Source organism: Herpailurus yagouaroundi, unplaced genomic scaffold (assembly GCF_014898765.1).
Source record: "Herpailurus yagouaroundi ecotype Mexico unplaced genomic scaffold, PumYag 140, whole genome shotgun sequence".
Taxonomy (NCBI): Eukaryota; Metazoa; Chordata; class Mammalia; order Carnivora; family Felidae; genus Herpailurus; species Herpailurus yagouaroundi.
The window spans coordinates 50,642,067-50,667,614 of NW_024412395.1; the positions used below are offsets into that span (position 1 = coordinate 50,642,067).

Here is a 25,548-nt window from a genome sequence, read left to right on the forward strand (position 1 = left end):
TATTCCCTTTTTGCCTGTATGAAACAAAAAGAAAAACCAATAGCCAAATGTCTTATATGATTTAGAATAAAGCAAATTTGTGATATATAGATAGATATAGATATAGATATCTATATCTATCTATATATACATACATACATATAGTGGATATATAGTGGAGGAATTGTTTCCCACTTGTGTCTGGATGTTAGACAGACACAGTCCTTTTTCTGCATCCATAAAACTCAGTGATCGGAGGACTCTAAGCATCTTTACTCTTTACTCTGATAGCCTATTGATGCAGGGATTGACAGATGGAACAATGATTACAATCCAACAAAAACTGTGTGAGCCTCAGAGGAAAATGTGCAAGGCCTACTAATTGTTCAAATCTATTCATTAGGCTGACCAACCAAGAGAAGTCTGTGCAAAACTTACCGCAATTCTTCTCATCAGATCCATCTGCACAATCATTATCTGTGTCACAGAGCCAGCTCCTTGGGATACACAGATTATTATCACAGGTGAATAAGGATGCAGGGCAGGAAGTGGGTGCCTGGGACGGACAGTTCTGCTCATCACTGCCATCCACACAGTCATTCTGCTTGTCACACTTCCAGTGTGCAGGGATGCACTCTCCGTGGCTACAGGTGAACGCTGAAGATGCACAGGAATTATCTACAATGGAAACAAACTGGTCACAAAGACATTTGCTTTTACAGCCCTATTAAGTGAGTTCTTACCTTGTAAAGGCCCAGTTCTTCAACGGGAGCAAATATACAAAATAAAGAGAGACGTGCATGTCATTCTTATCATCACCATTGGCTGACATTTATTTAGCAATTAATTGTCATAAGCCAGGCATTTTTCTAAGTGTTTTATACATACTTTTTCTCTCTTAATCTTCACAAGTATACTGTGTGGTATGTATAATTATCTGCATTTTACAGATGAGGAAACTGAGGCTTTGAGAGATTTAGGAATCTCCCTAAGATTCAATCTCTAGTTGGTGTGACCTGAGACCCATCCTGTACTTCTCAGCTACACTTCGTCTAATCTCAATTTCACACTTAGTCTAAAGAAACCTTGAAAAGGTGTCATTGGAAAAACGCAAATTGATAAAATATTCAGGTAAAAATTCGTACATTTAAAACAAGAAGAAAATTTTAGAAATTTCAGACAAGTGGGCACTTTTATTTTCAAATCTGACACTCTTCTTTCTCTCCAAAAAGACAGGTTATCATTATTATTGATCTCACCTTGATAGAGAGTTCTTAGATTTCAATGATTCTTTTTTTAAATTTTAATGGAATGCTTTTGTTTTCTACAATAGCATTCATTAGGCCCCAGACTTCATACACCAGATTACCATGGAAAGAAGAATGTAAACATTAAGACCATCAGTTCACCCCTATTTTACTCCAAAGTGGGGGAAAGGAAATATACCACTTGAAATTTTCAAATGCAATGATTACAAGTACCGATTATGAAATATATTCTTTCAGATACTAAAGGTTATAATCTATTTATTCTGACTTGACTTTTGGAGGAGCTTGTAATGACTGCATTGGTCCAAACATCCAATGTCAGATAAAAACAAAATGTTGCTGAAGGTAGCCCAAATCAATGGTAGAAATCAACTGTAGCATGATCTATGAATGATATTTACTATCTAGCTTCCTAAAGCCTTGGGGGTACATATTAAAAAATCTAAACTTCTAGAAGATTTTTTCCCCCACAGAGATAACCCAACCATAAAAAAGAAAAAAAAAGGGAAAAAAAAGGTCCACCTCTCTGTTCTATTCGTCACTGAGTATCTCCTATGTATAAGCTACTTACTAAATTTGCCACATAGGTGCTCATCGCTGTTATCATGACAGTCATCTACTCCATCACAGCGGTAGTGACTGGGCACACATCTGCCGTTGCTACATGGAAAGGAAAGGGCACCACACTGCTCCAGGGGTGGTTCATGGGATGGGTCTTCCTGGCATGTCAAGTGATTAGAAGTCAAATTCATTCCATACGGACAACCACACACCCGCTGGAAATTTGGCACTGGGAAGCAGAAGTGGCTGCAGTCACCGTTTGGATGTGTGGGTCGGTTACAGTAGTTAGAACCTGCAAAAGCAGTGAGGGAGACAGTGAGTTATGTACATTTCCACTGGGTTGATCACAGGGTTAGTGGTGAAGGAAAACAAATGGGAAAGAACAGTGTTCACACCCAACACTAAAAAGTAGATGCTTCTTAGAAATCAACATGCCAAATGGAACATTCAGTTTAAACACAGAAAACGTCCTAAAATGTGTTTTTACTGACAATATCTTTAGGATTAACAAAGTTGAACAGAGATTGTTAAGTCTTACACTATTTAACTATCTGGGTAACAGGAATATATAACAATCAGGAGCTATATTAAATCATACATACTAAAAAGTAAAGGAGCCACCATATTAAACAAAATACAACCATGTAAAAGAACTTGGCAACCTCACCAGTCTGAGTGTTGGCATCATATGATTTCACATGCATTATATTAGTGATGCCGCTTCGGATAACTCTCATGTCTCCACCATCCATTTTCCTCACTCGAACGATGGCACCCAGTCTCCAGTCGGTAAAAAACACATAGTCTAAGAAGAAATACCAGTGATTAGTATTATCATCACAGCTCACTTTGGAAAATGCAACAGACTTGTAACGCTTCTTGCAAATGTGAGAAGATTCTCCCACAAATATCTGTAATATATTTCTGCGATCATTTTCTGTGACTTATTACTGTCTAGAAATGGCTCCTTAGAAGGCTACATATTTAATGATACCAGAGTTCTGGTTCAGGCAGGCATGTATGGAGTATTGTGATGGTATTTAATAGCAATTAGGTTTGGACTTCCATAGGTAAAAATAAAAAATTGGATTATTCAATAGAGCATTAGATGTGTCTCATATGACCGAGTTCTTATCCCACCTAAAGCACTAAACTTCTCAGTGCTTATAGGCAAGTACTTAACTGACTGAGGGTTCTTTTTTTAGTAAAATTAAGGAAATAACTAAATCTCTAAGCTCCCTTCCAGATCAACCCTTCTATATATCCCATGTCTTAATTGAGGACACTAATTTTGTAGCTCTGGGGATCAATCAAATTATCCACAGAAGTGTGCCTACCTCTCCAACTGTAGTAATATTCCATGAAGTTCAAAATAGTCATGTTCCCTTTATGCTACCAGAGCAAGAAAGTAAACACACACATTTTGAATAGAATCAGTGGATTTTTCTTTTTAACAATACTTTAAAATTCCCAGCTAACCAAAAAATGCCAAAAATGCCACAAATTTTATCATTAGACCAATTTCCCTTATCTGTGGCCTAATCAATGACTAATCAGTCACTGGACTTACTAAACCTTATCTAGACTGACTGACAATCTCAATCCCACCACTCATGAAGGTATTTTACTATACTTAAATAGATAAGAAGTTCAATAAACCTTTCACTCCTGTGTGGTGCACAGATAGCCAAGCATATCTAGCCTTTCCATAAAAAGAAGGATAATTTCTATGGTGTTGTGCAATCAAAGAATTTTCCAGGGGCCCGTGGGTGGCTCAGTCAACTCTTGGTTTCAGCTCAGGTCATGATTTCCCAGTTTGTGGGTTTGAGTCCCACATCAGGCTCTGTACTGACATGCAGAGCCTGCTTGGGATTCTCTCTCTCTTCCCCCTCTCTCTCAGAATAAACTTAAAAAAAAAATAATTTTCTATAAGAAATTCACAATGAAGGGCAGTGTTGGGAGAAACCTATTATTATTATTATTATTATCATCATTATTATTACTATTATTATTATTATTATTTGGGGAACATGGTGTTGCTTTTGTGAGTAAGCACTAAAATTTTTTTCATCCTGATGAAACCAAAAGGTATTGAAAGTGCCTTTTTATTCAATCCCAAAACATTCCCTCAAGGAGCAGGAAAAATTTAACATTCTTACAATGTTCCTATGTGACATCAAATGGCTGTCTGACATCATTAGTGAAAAGGGAGTAAGTGGAAAGGCATAAATAGAAAGGGGTGAGTATGTAGAATTGACTCATCTCATCATAAAAACTTACTCTCTCAAGAGCATTTTTAAAATATTTTTAAATACCATGCACTCCTCCACAGATAAACAGACAGAAGGATGGAACATGCAATATATTTACTACCTATTCATTCCACACTATATGCATGGGAGAAAGTCTTTGATTTACAGTCAGTATCTAGCCTGTTAAAGCACCTTGCTAATTATCCAGAGTAGGATGTTCCATCCAAGTACACAAGTAGCATATGGTCCAGGGCCTTTTGTGGATCACAAAACGGCACTAACTGGACTAATTATGGTTTGTCAAACAGAACCAGGTTAGATTTGAGTCTCTCTTCATCCTCTTGTCCTGGCAATTTTGTATAATGCGCAAGCTACACAATCATTTGCAGAAACCTTGTGTTCAAGACTAAATAAACCACCTGTTTCACAATGCCAAGCTACACTCAACTCAATACCACAACTCCACTCAAGAGGGGAGCCAGGACAAGGAAAACTGAAACATTGTGATCATTGCTGCTGTGTTTCCCAGAATTTCACACCCCCAAGCAGTCTTTACTAGCAGCATTAAATTATCGGAAAGGTTCATGAAAAAGCAACTACGTCTCGCTATTTTTCACAAGACATACACTAATTTCTATATAACAACAATGATATCAGTTACCCAATATGTGTCTAAAAAGTTTGAGTCATTCAGTGCCTATGCAGTTGATAAATATGTGTAGTAGCTTTCCCACATGAATTCTGAGAAGGTTTTTACAAAGAATAACAAAACACAAGACACCACAAACACTCCTAGTGTTTTATTCTTGAAAGTGATAGAATCAGTAGTTTATTTCTTTGGGGGATATTTATATCATAGAGTACTTGGGGAGTTTATAATACATGTAATCTACAAAATGCTATACCTATATAAATTGTCAATTATTATCTAAAAGCGTCTAAAACAAAAAATTCACAAAGTGAAAAAAACCAAATGTTTTGTCTACACATAATAGCACCATTCTCATTTTTTGTATTCCAAAGTAACCAACTTTTCTGGAGTTGTGAGATTGCCAAATGAGGATGAGTCTACTGTTAACAATTTGCAAAGTATAAAAAAAACACACACTTTTATTGCTTCAAAGCATACCTCCAAAGACAGTAAGTCCAAATGGATGTGTCATCTGCTGTATATGGCCCAGGTTTCTTCTGTCTAAGCCATCAAAGGTGCTGTGCTCAATTTTATCAAAAAAGGCATCTACCCAGTACAACCGTAAAGCACTAAAATGATAAAATACTTAGTTATCTGTTATCCAGAAACTAGTAATGCACCCTTTCCACGGAGGACGATCATAAATGGTATGTTCAGTTGAAACATTTATTAAACAAAGTTTTAAAGACTAGATTATACTCATTAAAAATGTGATAGTTTTTGAAAATGGCATGATTTCATTCTTTTTCATCACCTTACTTATGCCCCCCACCAATGATACAATACGTTCTAACGAAGCAATTTTTAATTGTCTTAAAAATTTGTTAATGTTATCTTCCAGTTAGGTATTTTATTTTTCTCCTGGTTAAGTCCATAAGTTAACAAAATATTGGTAGTAATCTATGTTTAAAAGACTACACATATTTCTTCCTTTTGTCTCTTCTATAGACTACTTTGGCATTCATCTCTGTAAGCTTTTTTACCCCATTATCTTTTCCTATGTTCCTAGATCATCAATTTCCTGAGAACTCTATCCTATACTTCAAAATGCTCCCAGAGTATATATATGCAAATACACATTTGTTAATTAATTGACACTAAAGATTTCCTACCCACAAGATGCTCCCTATGAAAATTACACATCACCTGAACTTCATCAAATCCCCTATCCTACTTCTAATGTGATTTCCATCTTGCCTCCTCTGTATGGACCTCCCACAAGGTCCTATCATTCTGCTCCCTCTATCAATATCCTCAGAATGTTCATGAGTGCATTAGTTTTCATCCCAGCAGAAGCTGGCTAACTATGTGTTCTTTGTGTCCTTGTATCATATTATGTCCTTCTCCCAGTGCCAATGATGTAAAAATATCTGAGTGCAAGTAGTACCAGTTTCCTCGCTCCATCGTACTGCTTAATGTGGTCCACACTAAGAGGGAACTTAATAATTCACAATGATTCCTACTTACCCCCAGTCAATGGCCAACCCATTGGGCCATCCAAGAGTAGTGTTTACTATAGGAAAAAGGTTAGATCCATCACTCCATGCTCTCATAATTTTAGCAGGACGGAACCAATCAGTGAAGAATATATACCTAGAAAAAGAGGTAATAAATAAAAAATGTTAACACTGGAACAAACTACATGACTCAGATTTTCCAGAGACATGTTACAATTTTATTTTCTGTATATGTTCTTGGGCTTATGCAGAAAAAATAAAATCTGTTTAATAGGCAAGTTTAGTGTCCTATCGATCTCTTAATTAAAAATTCAGTTAGCAATATATAACTAAAGTCATAAATACAATGGCATTAAAATGGGCATCCAGAGCAGAGAACCAATGTGCTAGATTTGGGACATGAAACTATTGTCACCAAGTAGATTCTTTAAAAAGACATAATTCAGGTTACATTTTAAGATTTTATTTTTTAAGTAATCTCTAAACCCAACATGGAGCTCGAAACTACAACCCCTAGATCAAGAGTCACACGCTCCACTGACTGAGCCAGCCAGGCACCCCTGGGATACTTTAAATACTCCCAAGTTGTTGAAATGAAATAATATACTATGAGCAAGAATACAGATTTTAATCTCTCTTTCCTCTCTGGATTAAACATCTAGGTCACACTAGATAGCTCTTTAGTCATCTTCCACAAGGAAAGCATTTCATCTCCGTTGAAGAATGCACCCAAACCAACTCTCACTCTCTATCCAAGGTAAACTTTTATTCTGAGGAGTGACAAAAAGAAAAATCTAGGGGTAAAACAAACAAACAAACAAACAAAACTTTTCTCTCTCATATGACCCTTAAAATTAGTCTTTCCAAAACATAATTTTCTAAAATGTGACTTCATGTTATTTAAATGAAGGAGTCAGTAGGAAAGGAATTTAACAGCTCTTCAAAACCAAATGGCTAAGATTTAGTTTAAGATAAGTTCATTAGGAAATCAACTCTTTACAGGGCAATAAAATGTATTATTAATAATATCACCAGTTTTTAAATGTTTCTTACATTATTTCACAGGAAGAAATTTAAATACAAAATAAACACTCTAGAGGCATCATACAGAGTTCTTTAGACACAAAGGCTTTGTAGTCAGATAGGTCTGAAATTTGAGTACTAACTGTTGTTTATCAGGTATTATATCTTCCTGGCTCACAAACCAGCTTTTGAATTAGACAAGATTATGTAAAGTGCCTACTCTGTGTCCTCCAGAAATCAGGTTTTAGTGATTTACCACTCACTTTTTTTCTTTTTAAACTCCACTCAAACACAGCTACCAAGCTCAGACTTGTTCCAAATAAACATATTCGCTATTAACCAGATTTAAATAAGAAAGGTAAGAACCTAAAAGGAATAGTATAAACTGTTCTGTCTTTTCTTGTCTGACACCACCAATCACGGAATGGTTAAACGTGAAACTTAGTCTGTGGTCTGAAAGACTTTTTATTCTGAAAACTACTGAATGATTAAGCAAGTTTTGCCACGCTTTGTATCAATACATTAAAGCAGGGAAAGAATTTGATCCTTTCCTGATAATTCCACTGCACATTCAATCCTTTTCTACTGAATCTGTATCACATTGTTGGTCCTCTTCAATTGTGGAAAAAAAACACACTTCAGTGAAGACTGGGAAAGCTGAAACTAAGGAGAAAGTGATTTCAAGGAGATGAAATGATTCCTTAAACTTATGCTACACGGATAAAATTTAAGGTGATTTCAATTTATGTAGTTCAATCTTGTATTTGCTGAGCTTGCCAAATAAATGTGGCATCACTTTTCAATAACTTTAAAAGACATACACTTTCAAGCTTTTCAGGAAACATGAACACACTTACCCAGCAATAGGATGAACTACAATTGATCGTGGGTTATTTAAATTCTGGATTATTGCACGTCTCGATTTATCAGCTAACCTCATGACACTGATACTCCTGTAAGAAGCATCTGTCCAATAAAGATTCTTTGAAATCCAATCAAAAGTCAAACTTTCAACACTTTCCACCCTGTTGGCGGTGAGAATTTCTCTTCCTGTAAGTTGAAATATGAACAAGGTTTAAGCTAAATATATTTTATGCCATACATTTTCCAACTACTGCATATTTAAATTGTGTCAAAGTTATAACATATTTCAGTAACCCACGTGGAATTCTTAAAAAACAAAACAAAAACAAAAAAAACACTGCTGAGCAACGAGCAACCACAGAGATAAAACTAGAATCTATCCATTCCCAAAAGTTTGGATCTCAAAAAACAGATATGATTCTGATAAATTGAACCAGAAGTGGTATGCCCTACATTTACTCCCTTGTTCAACCTTCCAGAAAAAAATTTCTCATTGCAGAACATCTGAAAGAAGAGAAGATACCTGAGTTCACATATTCACAAGCACCACCCACAGAGAGCTCTGATAAGCCACCAGGTACCACTGGCAGGAGATCTCTGAGGTGTGACCGCCCAACCTTCTCAACAGCCTTTCAAACTGCAAAGTTGCCCTATTTTGAAAAGACCAGCAAAGATTCCAAATGGAAATCAGAGGTACAGGAGGAAAAAAAAAGGCCACTTTTCTCTTGGTGAAATTTTTATGTCTTTTCCCCTTTTTCTTATTTTCATTAAGGAAATCTGAATCACAGTCAATAACACTTTTTTTGAAGTAGGGAAAACCATCGTAGTGCTTTTCCCATTCATTTACTTAGCAAATTATAAAAGAAAGTCTTCTATGTGCCAGACACCATACTAGATACCTAGGAAACATAATATTGCTAATAGTATTTGTAATAATAGCTTATATTGAGCACTTACTACAAGCCAGGAACTGGCCCAAAGATTTTACATGGAATCATCCATCGTCACAACAGTTCAAGGAAGGCGGTATTATTAGCAACCTTATTTTGTAGATGAAGAAACTGAGTCATAGAAAAGTGAAGCATCTTGAAAGAAGTGTGGACACGGCCTTTGAAGGATTTATAATGAAGTGGAGGCAATTAAATTAAGAGGTAGAAATCAAAAAGTAATGGGTATTTTGACAGATGTGCATGGAATGGTATGAAACACAGACTCCAAATGAAGCACAAGGCGAGGTGGAGGTGTGGACAGTTTTCCCAAAGGAAGGGGTGAATTAGGTGCTGTAGGAAAGGAAAGACTTGGAAGTGAGAAAGAGAGAGATTGAGAACTCCACGTGTTTTGGAGGTTAATCAGTTAATGACAAAGGTTAAGAGAAAGGGAGAAATTTAGGTAACCACCAGACCCTGGGAGGAATGGGGGTGGGGAGGGGTGATAAGAGGGCAAGGGACAGTGGTCATGCTCTACATGCTCTAAGGCAGGAAGTCTTACATGGAGTAAAGATGTCTACTTACATCTGTTGGTTTTGAGGTAGTTGTGGGATATATGGTGAGATACACAAAAGGCAGTTGGCATTATGGGTGTGAATCTCAGAGAGCTTGGAGGGAGATTTATGGAGGGATATTTATATCACCTGAAAAAAGTCTTCCCTGATCTTTCCCCCATTTGCCAGGTTAGGAGGAAAATCATTCAGTAAATGCCTTACCATAAGTCTCCCCATTCTAATTTATAATGGCTACATAAAAGGTAATCCAAGTCGCTGAAGGCACAAAATTTTGCAGAAAATAGAGGAGAAGAGACCCACATGTTGAACATAGAGAACACACCTATATAGGAAACAGGCAAAGAAGGAACGACCTCTGAAGAACACCAGAAAGATAAGGAAGCGACACTGGAGGTGACCAAGATGAGAAGAGTGTGAAGTGACATAATTGGCAGATTGAGATGGAGTGAGGAATAAGTGGAAAGTATAAATGTGGAAGTGAGAACAGGAACATGTAGGCCAATGTTCCAAGAAGTCCAACCATGAAATGAAAGAGAGAGAGAGCTGCAACTAGAGAGACACTTGGACTGGGATGTGGGTTGCACTTTTAGGATGGGAGAGATTTGATCATATCAGAGTCCCTTGAGAGCTTCATTCAGCTGATCTTGACTTTAACCTGATTTCTGACAACTCATTCTCTACATACGTACTCAATGACACTTATTCGTGGAAAACAGCAGTGTAAAACCTCTCTCACCAAAGCATACTATAGAGTGTTTTAAAAGGTAACTTGCTCATTACGTAGACTTGAAACTGACAAAACGCGTGATGAGAATTCCAGTTTGACAAAGCAGAAGGAAGCTGATCTGTAGGAAACTGAGCCTACATGTGGCAAAAAACCTAACTCTGCTTTTTGGTGAAAGCTAACATTGACTGGAGTTCTCCAAGCTCAGTGGACCTAACTCTAGTCTTCAGATAGATGCAGTCTGGTTGAAAGTAGAAGACTGACCACACATGTTTTCTCCTCTTCCTTCCAAACTCTACTAACATGACAACAAAGGGACAGTAGATAAGAGATTGTGACACTTTGCAAGAGACTGCAGGGACTGCAGGTAATAACTCACGGGGGGGGGGGGGGGGATGCAAACTAAGTCCAGCAGGGGGAAGACACACACACACACACACACACACACACACACACACACACACACACAGACACTTCAACATATTTGGGGTCAGAGATACCGGGCTCTGCGACACACAAGAGTGAAGAACTAAAGTGCTTAGTTACAAGTTGGTATTAGAAGCAGTGAGACCACCAGGTCCTTCCCGGATCCTGAGCAATTCTGCCACTTCTGTCCATCTACCTCTTCTAACAGACCAGCAATCTTGTTCTCTGGAGGAAATGATGCAGAGACGCTGTGGGCTCAAAGACACCACAATGCACAACGGCACTGCATCTACTGGGTGGAACAAAACTGAATACAGGCAAATTGTGTGACTAGTGAACTGAAGGGTCCTTGGCCCCCTGTCCTCTATACTTCTCCTATAACACAGACGGCAAGCTATCTTCACCTCCTCTTAATCCCCATACCAAGGAGAATGGAGACATCTAATAAGGACAAAGGACTATCCCTAGAAAAAGATTTACTAATATTGATGTTTGGAAGCTCCCCAACAGAAAGTCTGCCTCAATATCTGAAGTTATCCAGCTGATGAGGCCCATACAGACAGAAAGACCTTCTGGTAGCTTAAACAAAAATCACAGAAATTTGAAGAAAGCTTCCATCATGGGGGAAAAAAATGTGTAGTCAACGGTGTTATATTTGTTTCACATGTACAATATAGTGATTCCACAATTTTGTATATTACTCAGTACTCATCTAGGTAAGTGTAATCTTAATCCCCTTCACCTATTTATGCCCCCCCCCACCTCCTCTCTGGTAACTATCAGTTTATTCTCTATAGTTAAGAGTCTATTCTTTACTTTGTCTTTTTCTTTTTTCCCTTGTTCATTTGTTTCTTAAATTCCACATATGAGCAAACCATACAGTATTTGTCTTTCTCTAACTGCCTTATTTCACTTAACATTATACTCTCTATACTCATATACTCTATACTCATTATACTCTCATGTGTTGAAAATCACAAGATTTACTTTTTTACGACTGAATATCATTCCATTGTATATATACCACATTTTCTTTATCCATTCATCTATTAATGGACATGTGGGCAGTTTCCATAATTTGGCTATTGGAAATAAGGCTGCAACAATTAGGGGTGCAGATATCTTTTCAAATTAGTGTTTTCATTTTCTTTAGGTAAATACCAGTAGTGGAATTACTGGGTCATCTGTTAGTTCTCTTTTCAATTTCTTGAGGAATCTCCATACTGTTTTCCACAGTGGCTGCACCAATTTACCTTCCCTGCAATGGTGCATCAGGATTCCCTTTTCTCCACATCCTTGCCAATGTCTTGTCTTTTTGATATTAGCCATTCTGACTGGTAGCAGGTGATGTCTCATCATACATTTGATTTTCAATTCCCTAAAGATTAGTGATCTTAAGCATCTTTTCATGTGTCTGTGGACCATTTTGGACCATTTTGATGCCCTATTTAAGACAATGTCTATTTGGTTCTGCTGTCCATTTTTTAATTGGATTTGACTGCTGTTGTTGTCGTCATCATTACTGAGTTAGACTGAGTTCTTTATGTAGTTTGGATATTAACCTCCTTAACCAATATATAGTTTGAAAATATCTTCCTCCCTTTCTGTAGGTGGTCTTTTCATTTTGTTGTTTAGTTTGCTGTGCAGAAGCTTGAGTTTGATGTACTCCCATTCATTCATTTTTGTTGTTGTATTTGTGCACAAAAACTTACTGCCAAAACCAATACTAATGAACTTCTCAAAAACTTACTGCCAAAACCAATACTAATGAACTTCTTCCCTGTGTTTTCTTCTGGGAGTTTTATGGTATCAGAAATCATTTTTTAAGTCTTTGATCTACTTTGGTTAATTTTTGTGACTTGTGTGAAGGATCCAATTCTACTGTATTACATGTGTTTCTCCAGTTTTCTCAACACCATGTGTTGAAGATGCTATCCCAATTTCCCATTGGTTATTCTTGAAACCTGTCTCAAATATTAGTTGGCTATATATGCTAGAGTTCAGTTCTGTGCTCTCTATTTTGTCCTAATGTTCCATAATGTGTCTATTTTTGTGTCCATATCATACTGTTGTTACTGCATTGGCTTTGTAGTACAGTTTGAAATCTGGAAGTGTGATACCTCCAGACTTGTTCTGTGTCCTCAGGATTGGTTTGGTTATTCAGGGTCTTTTGTGGTTCCCTACAAATTTTAGGATTGTTTCTTCTATTTCTATGAGGAATGCTTTTGGTCATTTGATAAGGATTGCACTGAATCTGTAGATGACTTTGGGTATTATGACCATTTTAATAATATCAATTCTTCCAGTCCATGAACTTGGGATGTTTTTCCATTTGTATGTGTCTTCTTCAATGTCTTTCATCTAAGTTTTGTAGTTTTCATTTTACAGATCTTCTACTTCATCGGTTACATTGATTCCTAAGTATTCTATTGTTTTTGATGCTATTGTGCATGGAATGTTTTGTTTTTACGTCTTTTTTGGATGCTTCATCATTAGTGTAAAGGAAAGCAACTGATTTATGTATGTTGATTTTCTGCTCTGCCATTTTATTGAAATTATTAATTAAATTGCAACAGTTTTTGACTGATTCTTTGGGATTTTTTGTATATATAGGGTCAGCAGCAAATAACTGCCTTTTTGCTTCTTTCTTTCTAATTTGGATGGCTTTTACTTCTTTGTCTTACCTAATAGCTCTAGCGGGGACTTCCAGCACTATATTGAATAGGAGTGGTAACAGAGGGCATCCTTGCCTTGTTCTTAATCTTAGGGGGAATGCCTTCAATTTCTCTCCATTCAGTATAATGTTAGCTGAGTGTTTGTTGTACATGGCCTTTATTATAGTGAGATACGTTACTTCTATACCCACTCTGTTAAGAGTTTTTATCATTAAAGTATGTTTTCTTTTGTCAAATGCTTTTTCTGCATCTATTGAGATGATTGTGTGATTTTATCTTCCATTTTATTGATGTAGTGTATTACATTTATTGATTTGCATATATTGAATCATCCTTGCATCCCAGGGATAAATCCCACTTGGTCATAATATATAACCCTTTTAATGTGTTCCTGAATTCTGTCTGCAGTATTGTTTATTTTGTTGAGAAGCCTTGCATCAATATTTACCAGAAGTTATGGCCTTCAGTTTTCTTTTCTTATGGTATCCTTATCTGGTTGTGGTATTTGATAGAATTCTCCAGTGGGTTATAAAATCCAAATATAAGATGATGTCATCATCCAATAAAGTACACAACAGTAAAGTGTGCCTGATTATCATGTGTCTCTCTGTGATGATTATGAAGATATTAACAGAACCCAAATCAATTGAAAATTTATAGTAAATCGACACTCACATATTAATTCATGTTTTTGTTTTTGGGGGTTGTTTTTTTTTTTTTTTACTATTATTTCAAGCCCAGCATCCTTCCCAGAGAGATCCTCTGGCTGCTTGAATATGAGGAATAGCTTCTAATCAATTAACCCATTACTGACTCTCCTTTTATGGAATGTCAGCTTCTTTTATATTAACATTTCTCATCATTAAAAATATACCCTTAAGAAAAAGTTTTTGTTTTAACTTAAGTCACAAAAAAGTAATGGCTCTCTTTCCTTATTTAAAAATATTTAGCAAGCCAAGTAAGTTCTAGTTAGAAAATTATTATTATTATTATTATTATTATTATTATTGTTATTATTAAAAAATAGACAAAGCATGCAAAAAAATTTTAATGTATTCTCACCTGTGCCATTGATATTTTGTTTAAAAATCATGTCTTTTGATGTATCTGAAAAAAAGATAGTGTTCTCTTGGGCATCAAAATCAACCCCAACAAAGAAAGAAGGATTTCCTGTCACTGGAACTATGACATCTTCTTGGGTAGACAGGTTGAATGGGATGCCACGAACAGCCACCTCAGATGAAAAGATCAGGAACTGCTTAACAACTGTAGGAAGAAGAACACATCGCCATGAGCCACAGGCTGGTTCTTGAATTCCAGAGAAATTACTTACACATCCACAATGCACATTTTATAATTCAGAAATGTACTTTTGAAATAAACATAAAAAATAAATCTGTGGAAAACATAGTTGGAAACAATGGGAAGAGAGGAAAAAAAGATAAGCAGCTAGGACGGCAATATAACTATTACAATCTTTCTTCTTCTCGAGAAATTTATCCTTAAGATTTATATAAAACATGGTCCATAGGCTGAATTTCTTTTTTTTTTTTTTTTTTTCAACGTTTATTTATTTTTGGGACAGAGAGAGACAGAGCATGAACGGGGGAGGGGCAGAGAGAGAGGGAGACACAGAATCGGAAACAGGCTCCAGGCTCTGAGCCATCAGCCCAGAGCCCGACGCGGGGCTCGAACTCACGGACCGCGAGATCGTGACCTGGCTGAAGTCGGACGCTTAACCGACTGCGCCACCCAGGCGCCCCCATAGGCTGAATTTCTAAGGCAGTATTAACTGACCTGCATAGTAATTCCATCAAAATCCTTGCTTTGGATTAACTTTTGAATAGACATCTATACCAAGAATCCTACTGCAGTTTTTAAGGTATTAAGACCGGTGAAGGAAGAATTAACAGTAACCAGGTAAGTTATTTAGAAATAAACGAAGAAGGAAAAGATGGGAGGGGAGAGGAAAAATGGAGGAAATAGGGGAAAAGGAGTGATTTTAAAATCAAAGAAGGAGACAGTAACAGTATGTCAGGAAATCAAAAAGAGGTATACCCAAGAGGTATACCCAAAAAATTAAAATTGCAGGAGTTTAAGTGCAAAATTATTACACAACGTAGTGTCAATGTAATAGTCAGAAATACATGGCTTTTTAAATGAGGGTGATTTTTATCTGAGTCTGGGATTACCTACAAAGTCAACAAATTTGGGGTGCCTGGGTGATTCAGTTGGTTAAGCAGCCAACTTTGGCTCAGGTTGTGATCTCTCAGTCTGTGAGTTCAAGCCCCACATTGGGCTCTGTACTGACATCTCAGAGCCTGGAGCCTGCTTTGGATTCTGTGTCTCCCTCTCTCCCCCCTCTTAAAATAATAAACATTTTTTTTTTTTAAGTTAACAAATTTGTCCCTGGTAGAATTAGAGAATTTACATTCCAAGCCCAAAGCAGCACCATCTGGGGAGCAAGAATTTGTCAAGGCATTAAAAAGGAGAGTTTTCAAGGTGAAGACAAAAGAAACAAAAGTTGTAAAAGTGTGCATTTCATCAGCTGAAGCTGAGGCAAGAGCCTAATCATGAGAAGATGTGTAGGCAACAATCAGTCGGTTAAGCATCTGACTTCGGCTCAGGTCGTGATCTCACAGTTTGTGGGTTCAAGCCCTGCCTCAGGCTCTGTGCTGACAGCTCAGAGCCTGCTTTGGATTCTGTGTCTCCCTCCCACTTGCTGCCCCTCCCCCACTTCTGCTCTGTCTCTCTCTCTGTCTATCTCTCTCTCTCTCAACTCTCTCTCTCTCAAAAATAAATGTAAAAAAAATGTAAAAAAAAAAAAAAAGAAGAAAGAAAAAGAAGAAAAGAACTGAATTGCATCCCACAGCATAGAGGCAGATATAAATAAAATCTGAACTGAAAAATGAAAAACTAGATGAGTAAATGAGCTGCCCCAGCACTTAGTTTGCTGTGGATTGCAACAATAAAGGCAAGGCTTTATTCCCAATAAAGTTAAGGCTACCAGCTAAAGTGGAAAAAGTATACGCAATAGAGAAAAGAACTCAAAATTAAATTGTATGGAATTTTAAGAGAATAGCTTAGGGGCACCTGGGTGGCTCAGTTGGTTGAGCGTCTGATTCTGGCTCAGGTCATGATCTCACGATCCGTGAGTTCGAGCCCCACATCGGTCTCTGTGCTGAGAGCTCAGAGCCTGGAGCCTGTTTCAGATTCTGTGTCTCCCTCTCTCTCTCTGCCCCTCCCCTGCTCACACTCTGTCTGTCTGTCTCTCTCTCTCTCAAAATAAATAAACATTAAAAAAAGAGAGAGAGAGAATAGTTTTAAAAGGAGACAAAGATTTCAGGAAGGAGACAAAGGGGAAAGGAAGTCCAAGGAAACCCTCAATTTGCAATTAAAGGAAAGACCCATGGGACAGCTTTGTGTATGAAGGGAGTAGTGCCTACTGAGGAAGATGCTCTGTCAGCTACCAAAGGCTTATTCACCATTAAGAAGTATGACAGCTGGTCCAGTCCTGTCCAAAAGCAGCATATACCCTTCTGCTGCCTGCCAAAAAGAGAGCCCAAAAGTGATTTCTTACCAACACAGTGGCGGTTATCCACATCCAGGCTGAAACCGAATGTGCACCTGCAGCGGTAACCCAAACCATCATTATCTGTTCTATGGCTGAGGACACAGACCTGTTCACAGCCCCCATTGTTATCTCCACATGGGTTGTTAACTAGAGGAAAAAATATACAGGGTTAAATCTCAGTTAGAAATGTATGATTGCCAAAGACATGTGAAACCACTTTGAGCCCTGTAGGTGAAACAGAATAATGGGTTTGAAACTCAGAAACACCACCGCTGGTTGTTGCTGTGTACATCCACATTTACCTGGTCTGACTCTCCCACCTACTCTCAAACGGCAACACACAGGGTTCCCACAGCTAGATAACTTTGGGAATTCTTCTCCCCAAGACAATTATGTCAGACCCTGTCTGCTAGCCTCAGTGGTTAGAAAGTAACTGCCTCCCCCCAAAAAACTTTAGGGTTATTTTTACCATTCATAAGATATAATAAGTAACTATTATTCACTGGATGCTCGCTTTGTAAGTAAGCCAATTTACAATCAATGACTCTAAGAGCTAAATATTATTATCTCAGTTTTATTACTGCCCAAGATTATTCAGCAACTAAACTGGAAGTCAAAACCAGATCTGATTCCAAAACCTTACATGCCTGCAATACAAACCAGTTTATACTTCCAAAACCCATTCTCAAAGGAATGACTGAAAAAGCTCACTGTACACAAAGCTTTTGTCATGGCCAAAAATGTCACGTCTGCTTTGAAAATTACCTTCTTAACCTTTGACTTACTCTTTAAAATTATCTCTTTACCTTCTCAGGTGGATTGATTTAGGGAAACTACAAAGAAAAATAATTTGGATGATAAAATTGGGTAATATTTTTGGTCAAGGACAAATAGGAATTTAGTAGCTGATAAACTGATTATTGCAAATAAATATTTCAAAAATGTTTTCAGGGGCAGCATGCATCTTCAGCTAACGTATGTTTTCCCAGGATGAATACACTGAAGGATATTCACCTGAATGTATCAGTTCTAGTGGCTGGTTTTTTGTTTAAAGAAAATAAATAAACCTAATTATAATCCTTCTCCACTGTAAAATCAAACCCGCCACTTAACAAGGGAGTTTTAAAGTAAAATCTGCCTTTCCCTGAATTAATGTTCATTGATTGTAAACTTTCTATCAACACAGAAAAGAGCCATATACAGTCATAGTCATGCCAATTTAAAACAAGACTTACTATAAAATAACAGACGTCTATACAATGTCTCGATCAAAATAATTTTTTTTTTATGTGACCAGCCTATGACACCAAACACTGTCAGCCTATGACAGACCCAATGCAAACCAAAGAACAAGTGTCATACATATACAACAGAGAAGAAGAGAAATTGGTTCTGACGTCACCTCAACTTGGGCATGTTATTTTCTTCTTCTGGGCCTCGATTTCCTCAAATTTAATATTAAAGGATTGAATACAAGATTTCTCCTAGTAGAATAAGAATACATATTTTGCTTTGCTTTGTTTGCTGTCTGTCCCCACCATTTAGACAGGACTTGGCACATTGCTGGTGCCAAATAATATCTGTAAAAGACATCTCTAAGTTCCCTGTAGATTTGGAATTTTAACTCTGAAATACGTCAATTTCTCCAGCAGGCCCCAGGATCTACAGAGCCAATTTCAGAGAGTTTAACTCTCTAGATAACCCTCCATATATTTGAAAACGCCACCTAAATCTCATGATATCGCTCATCACTAACTTCCATGGCTGTGAAAAAAAATCTTTCTACCAAGGCTAGTACTGAGCAGGATTTCCATTGTTCTGGGGCAAACATACCATAAGGCTGCCTGAGGGAATGATAAACAGTCACTCCAAAGGGCCTCAGGGAGGTCTGGAGGTACACTTGTGGACTGGTCTCCGTGAACTTGTTTGCCTTCATTACAGCCATCTTTGTCCAATCAGTAAAGTATACATAATCTTCAAACAAGCTTATTCCAAAGGGATGAGGAATGAGTGAGCCTCCGTGGACGACCGTCTTCCTGTTGCAAAAGATGTACATCACACAATTTTTTTTTACCTTCATTTTTTTTTTTAATTTTGTTTTAAGTTTTATTTATTTTTGAGACAGGCAGAGACAGAGTATGAGCAGGGAGGGGCAGAGAGAAAGGGAGACACAGAATCCGAAGCAGGCTCCAGGCTCTGAGCCGTCAGCACAGAGCCCGACTTGGGGCTCAAACTCACAAACCGTGAGATCATGACCTGAGCCAAAGTCGGACGTTTAACCGACTGAGCCACCCAGGTGCCCCATACCTTCATTTTGATTAAAGGTGGAATTAGTTCAAGTAAATGCTTAAAAAGCTAAGTAATCTCTTGATCCAAATGTAGAATATATAGAAAAATATTTTTAAGTTGTAGGTATATCTCCACCTACATTTGATAGAAAGATTTTCATGTGTCTCTTGGGAAAGACCCTTGAAAATAAAATTCTATTATGACCCAGCAATAGCACTGCTAGGAATTTATCCAAGGGACACAGGAGTACTGATGCATAGGGGCACTTGTACCCCAATGTTCATAGCAGCACTCTCAACAATAGCCAAATTATGGAAAGAGCCTAAATGTCCATCAACTGATGAATGGATAAAGAAATTGTGGTTTATATACACTATGGAATACTACGTGGCAATGAGAAAAAATGAAATATGGCCTTTTGTAGCAACGTGGATGGAACTGGAGAGTGTGATGCTAAGTGAAATAAGCCATACAGAGAAAGACAGATACCATATGGTTTCACTCTTATGTGGATCCTGAGAAACTTAACAGGAACCCATGGGGGAGGGGAAGGAAAAAAAAAAAAAAGAGGTTAGAGTGGGAGAGAGCCAAAGCATAAGAGACTGTTGAGAACTGAGAGCAAACTGAGGGTTGATGGGGGGTGGGAGGGAGGAGAGGGTGGGTGATGGGTATTGAGGAGGGCACCTTTTGGGATGAGCACTGGGTGTTGTATGGAAACCAATTTGACAATAAATTTCATATATAAATAAAAAAAAAAAAAAAGAAAAGAAAATTCTAGCACCAGTCCTAGTTTATTCTAGACTTTTTGAAAAATTACTGTTTTCTCACATGCTTCTTTAAGGTTATCACACAAAAAAGGGGAAGAGGGTTAAGATGTGAGATACCATTTTGAAATCCATAGGTGAAAGAGTATAACAAGGGAATGGAAATGTAATAGCAGATACCTTCAACTTACTTCACGCTGCAGCATTAACCATTTCTTAGCAATTAGGGAGCTGGATAGTAAGTAGAACAATTCCAGAACAACCATACAGACCTATTCCTGATGTCATTCTGGAAAACCAAAAAATAGCACGACTACTGTCATGCCTCAGGATAAACCTGTTTGCTCACCACACTTGTAGTGGAGGCACATAGTGGCCAGAGCTGCTTTACGTAGAAGAAAATACAAGTAAAAGGTGCCAAGCAAGGATAATGTCTGCCATAAGTTCTTCTACATTAGTGATAATTCACTTAGGCCACATAAAGAAAGTGAAGTAGAAGATGGTTCTGAGAAAAAAAAACTTATTTTTTGCCTCGTGGCAAAATAGAAAGACCTTCGAGAAAAATCTTAAGAGCCTTGAAAGCAAAAATGCACTATAGAACTCTAAGAACTGAAGATGCTAAGGTTTCACACCAAAATATTAAAAAAAAAAAAAAAAGCAAAAAGCAAAAAACAAAAACAAAGAAACCTAAGGGGGCAAGTAAGCACACACTTTAAAACACTCAATAATGACATGGCACATTAAGATTAGAGAATGGTTTTTCTTTTTCATTTAGCAAATTCCAGAACCCTGAATGCCACCTGCTGGCACAGCAATAGGCAGTGACTTTATGATTTCAGCTGTACTCATGAGCTTTAATATAGCTCTTTGATGTTGCTTCACAGCCAGCAAAGCACTCAAATATTTCTGAAACTACACTGGTTTTTTTAGGTTTTATGTTTTACTTGAACCTTAGCATAAAAATAGTTAGGCTATCCAATATAATGTCAAAACACCTGTGAAAGAGAAAAAAAATTTAGGCAATTTCTCAATTGTTTTTGTGTGACTTATTGGGTTGATTGATATTTTACGTTAAAGTGATTCATATTCTCATTATGGGAACCAGTTTCAGTGATAAGAAGTCACAGTCTTAATATCCAATCACTTCATTTCATCAAGTAGAGATTGTTTTAAGAATCTGAAATCTAGTGGTAAACTGTGATACCACCCTTAAAATATAAAGAAGAAAAAATATAATATTCCTTCCATTAAGAAAAAAATAAAATCAAGTCATTTGGAAAATTAAATTGGGCAGTTTATTTGCTGAATCCACAGAGTAGTTTTTGCTAGTCAAATTTAAAGACTGTGGTTTAACCAATTTTTGAAAATATGAAAAAGAGAGAAACTAAAACAGTTAACAATTTAACTAATACAGTTAACTGTAATCAGACTAAAAAGATGAAATAAAAAGTCTGTCATATTTTGGAGAACAGAGGGTTACTACTGGAGAGGTTGTGTAAGGGGCATTAAGGAATCTATTCCTGAAATAATTGTTCCACTATATGCTAACTAATTTGGATGTAAATTAAAAAAAAATAAAATCTAAAAAATAATAAAATAACATTTAAAAATGCAAAAAAAGTATGCTATAGTTTATGCTCAAATATTCTTAAGTATCTTTGAAGTACATCAGGTGAAAAGCAAGTCAGAATTTCTCTTTGAAATTTGAAATACATAAGGGCAGAGTAAAATCCAATTAATTCCCACCAGATTATGCTAAATAAATAATAAAACGCACTTATTCACTGGGGGAAAGTTAGAAAGCTAAACGATAAAGTGTTCTTTGGAAACAAACCATAAGGGACCCAGAGAAATAAATGGACTCAGGAGTTAATGAAAATAATGTGTTCCATCTGAGAGTGGGGGAAAGGTTGGAGAGGAGAAATCAAAGAACAAATGCTCTACGCAATAATGAGTATTAACATGGAACACAAGAAAAGTTAACAACAATCCAAAAACAAAACCTTGTCGCTTCATGCAAATGTCAACACAAAAGTTATTCAAGATATTGAACCCACAAAGTCCGTATTTTTTTGAGAGGGGGGAGCACAAGTGAGCAAGGGGCAGAGAGAGAGAGGGAGGGAGAGAAGTGGGGCTCACCCAAAGCAGAGCTCAAGCTCACCCCACGGGGGACTTGAACTCACCAACCATGAGATCATGACCTAAGCCAAAGTCAGATGCTTCACCAACTGAGCCACCCAGTAATTTAATTTTAATTAAAGTATTTTAATCCTGGTCCTGCTGTACCCCTCTCCATAAATTTATATATATACTATTTATAAATATTTATATTTATATGTATATACTTTTTTCCCAAACTTATGAAGCTATAAAAAATACTTCTTACCTTTGAATTCCATCATAAGTTACAGTCTCAATGTAATCAAACCGGCAGTCCACCCAGTAAACACGCTTTGATACTATATCCAGGGTTATCCCAGCAGGCCATCCCAGTTTTGTTTTTACCAGGTCTTTCCGGTTGGTGCCATCCATGAAAGCCCTTTCCACCTTAGGTTCCCCAGAAAGGCTCTCCCAATCTGAGAAAAATAAATAACTACAAAAGAAAAACAAAAGATGACAGTTATTTTACAAGTTTCTCTGGAAAATATGTTTTTAGGTTGTTTGGATCAATGGAAATTTTCTCCAGCTGATTAGAGAATCATGGGAGTATAAAACAACAAAAGAAAAAAATCAGAGACTACGTGGGACAATCAGGAGAGTCAACAACTCCAAATAGCAACTATTAAAATGCACTAATACGGCAGCCTAAAAATTCATGTCATGAAGTACAAATGAATAATCATCATTCAGCAACCTTTCAGTAGCCCAAAGTTCAGACAAGCCTTCTAATTTTTTTTTTTAATGTTTATTTTTGAGAAAAAGGGAGAGACAGAGTGTGAGCAGGCTCCAGGCTCCAAGCTCCAAGCTGTCAGCACAGAGCCCGACGCAGGGCTCGAACTCACGAACTTCAAGATCATGACCGGAGCCGAAATCACACGCTTAACCGACTGAGCCACCCAGGCACCCCCAAGTGTGCTAAGATCCAACTTTGAGAATTTGGGAGAAAGCTAAGTCTCCTATAACTGTTTTCAAATGTGGACACAAGGAAAATTTGAATTTACACCTGCAGACAAGTAAGCATTACCAATCTTGATGGCATGTCGCACATCAAACAACTTGTAATTAGGTATTACCATTGTCATCTCAATCCCAGTTTGTAACAATTGCCAAAAGAATAGCTCCGATCTTCTTTCCCCTCTTTAAAAAACTACAGCTAATTCATGTTACAATGATCATCTTGATCATGGTGAATCAAAAGCAACATCTAATTGTAACAACATTATTAGATTGAGTCAGAACAGAGTCTATTCTCTCAGCAGGCAAATGTGGCGAACACTAAAAATAAAATTCATATCCCTAAAAAATCATATATTCTTAGTACACCAGTAGAGGTACTCCTTTAAAGCTTCTATGAGTGGAGACATAAAATAAGCATGGGTTTTGGAGCCTACAAGAAATCAGAATTAACCTTTAATTAATCCAATGGATGTTTTATGTATAAGAGGAGAGATAAAGCTCCAAAAATACTAAAATCAGTATGTTTCCACATCTCTTACCCAACAGTTGGGTCCACAGCAATTCCTCTAGGATGCCCCAAGTTTTCAGTTATGAGGGTGATCCGGTGGCTTCCGTCTATATTTACCATATCTATTCGGTTGACCTTGGTCTCTACTAAATAAAGTTTATTATTAATCCAGTCTACGGCCAGATTCTCTGGATCATCAAGAGAAACAACTTCTTGGATATTTAAGCCATTAATGTCAACTGAAAAAACCTAAAAGAAAGAAAAAACAAAATTACATGTCTTAAGCTGTGGGCACTGTTTTCCTATATTCATTCAGTATATTTATCATCTATGCTGTACCAATCAGTCAGCTGGACCTAAAAAAAAATTCACTGAGACTTGCTAAAATATTTTATATAATGGGTTCCTAGGGAGAAAAATATTATTTCAAAGTATATGTAAGGCAAATATAAAAAGTTGGATTTTTTTAAATCCTCCATTTCTAATTCTTGGTAACTATCAAAAGTTTCATTAAAGAATGTGGCTTTTTTTGTGGAGGAGGTGGTGATGGTTTGTTTTGATTTTTAGCTGTAAGCAAATCAGTATTGTTAATAATCCAAATTCTCATTTTTTAGAATTTTTATGCAAAAGTCATTACATAATTGAATTAAAATTTTACTAATAGTACAGAAAATGTGACAGGAAGAAATAAAATTCCATAACTCTTTAGAAGCCTCTAAAGTTTGTTTTAAAAATCTCTATTGCATCACTCAATGTTGAAATTAAATCTGTCACACTTTCCAAATAAGACAGCATAATGAAATTTTGGCTGTTAAACAAAATGTTGTCACTATTTGTTACCGAATCTTCCATTACAGTTCCATTTAGAAGATACAGGTAAAATCTGATTTTTATCATCCAAAGCAGCAGAGTAGTTTTTACATTTTAAATGATCAAGTTTCAAAAATTACTACCAAATATCTGTCCAGTTTTGAAAGAATGTCTACTATTTCTTTTAATTAGGCTTTTGGACTCCATTTCGAATAAAATTAAAAGTTGCTCAAGGCTAATCCATATAATAGACTGCTTTGTTTAATAGGTCACATGTAATAGTATAGCATGGAAAAGGTGCTGATTAACATAAAATATCTCAAGGGCCTTTTTTGTTAGAAAACAAAAGAACTTTCCCCTTCACTCCCCCCAAAATGAAAGCTATCAACACTTTGTGCTTGGGGTTCTATCAACTCCCAAGCTACACTCCTGAAATTTCTATTTACCTTATCTTGCACAGTGTCAGTCCAAAAGACTCTGTGTAGGTGATAGTGAAAATCCACACCCACAGCCACTCCATGATTTTGAGACTCTACCAGCATGGAAAAGGTCCTTCCATGAATATCACCAATTAGCAAATCCCGACCATTGGAGAAAATAACGGAGGGCTGCTCAGCTAAATGTGAAGAAGGAAGGTATTATCACACCTTTAAGTGAACAAACATATGCATATTACTCTCTCAGAAGAACTTACAACTGATAGGCTTCCTGCCTTTTCAAATACTTCTTCTATGTTATCTTATTTGATTTTAAAATACACTTCTGAGGCAGGCATATGGGTGTCATTCTACCCAGTTTACAGATAAGCAAATGGAGGCAAAAGATGTTTGATGAAGTGTTCAAAATCAAAGTAAGTTAGGAACAGAGTCTACCAAGAATTCAAGTGTCCTGACTGCTAGTCCAATGTGCTTTCAAGGACACTGAGGGGAATACATCAGGTATTTTCAAGAATCCTCTGTGATATGGGCACCTTACCCCATGTGCAACTTCAGATTACGTAAAGCACAGAACATATTTTAAGGATTACTGGGAAATCACTGTTAAAAATATGGCAATGATGATCCA

At 36.9% G+C, this 25,548-nt stretch overlaps 1 protein-coding gene across 3 annotated transcripts in view; it reads right to left on the minus strand.

Annotated features, from left to right (window-relative positions):
• LRP2 (LDL receptor related protein 2) overlaps window positions 1-25,548 on the minus strand; it is a 204,789-nt gene that overhangs the window by 105,269 nt on the left and 73,972 nt on the right. For all 3 annotated transcript variants that reach the window (XM_040475304.1, XM_040475305.1, XM_040475303.1), the window contains exons 11-22: window positions 24,930-25,099; window positions 23,705-23,922; window positions 22,435-22,641; window positions 18,829-19,031; window positions 17,002-17,142; window positions 14,484-14,687; window positions 8,089-8,281; window positions 6,219-6,344; window positions 5,190-5,320; window positions 2,476-2,613; window positions 1,819-2,100; window positions 418-657 (exon numbers count right to left, since the gene is read on the minus strand). In XM_040475304.1, the coding sequence (XP_040331238.1) occupies window positions 418-657; window positions 1,819-2,100; window positions 2,476-2,613; window positions 5,190-5,320; window positions 6,219-6,344; window positions 8,089-8,281; window positions 14,484-14,687; window positions 17,002-17,142; window positions 18,829-19,031; window positions 22,435-22,641; window positions 23,705-23,922; window positions 24,930-25,099 (2,253 nt within the window). The remainder of the gene's footprint in view (window positions 1-417; window positions 658-1,818; window positions 2,101-2,475; window positions 2,614-5,189; window positions 5,321-6,218; window positions 6,345-8,088; window positions 8,282-14,483; window positions 14,688-17,001; window positions 17,143-18,828; window positions 19,032-22,434; window positions 22,642-23,704; window positions 23,923-24,929; window positions 25,100-25,548) is intronic.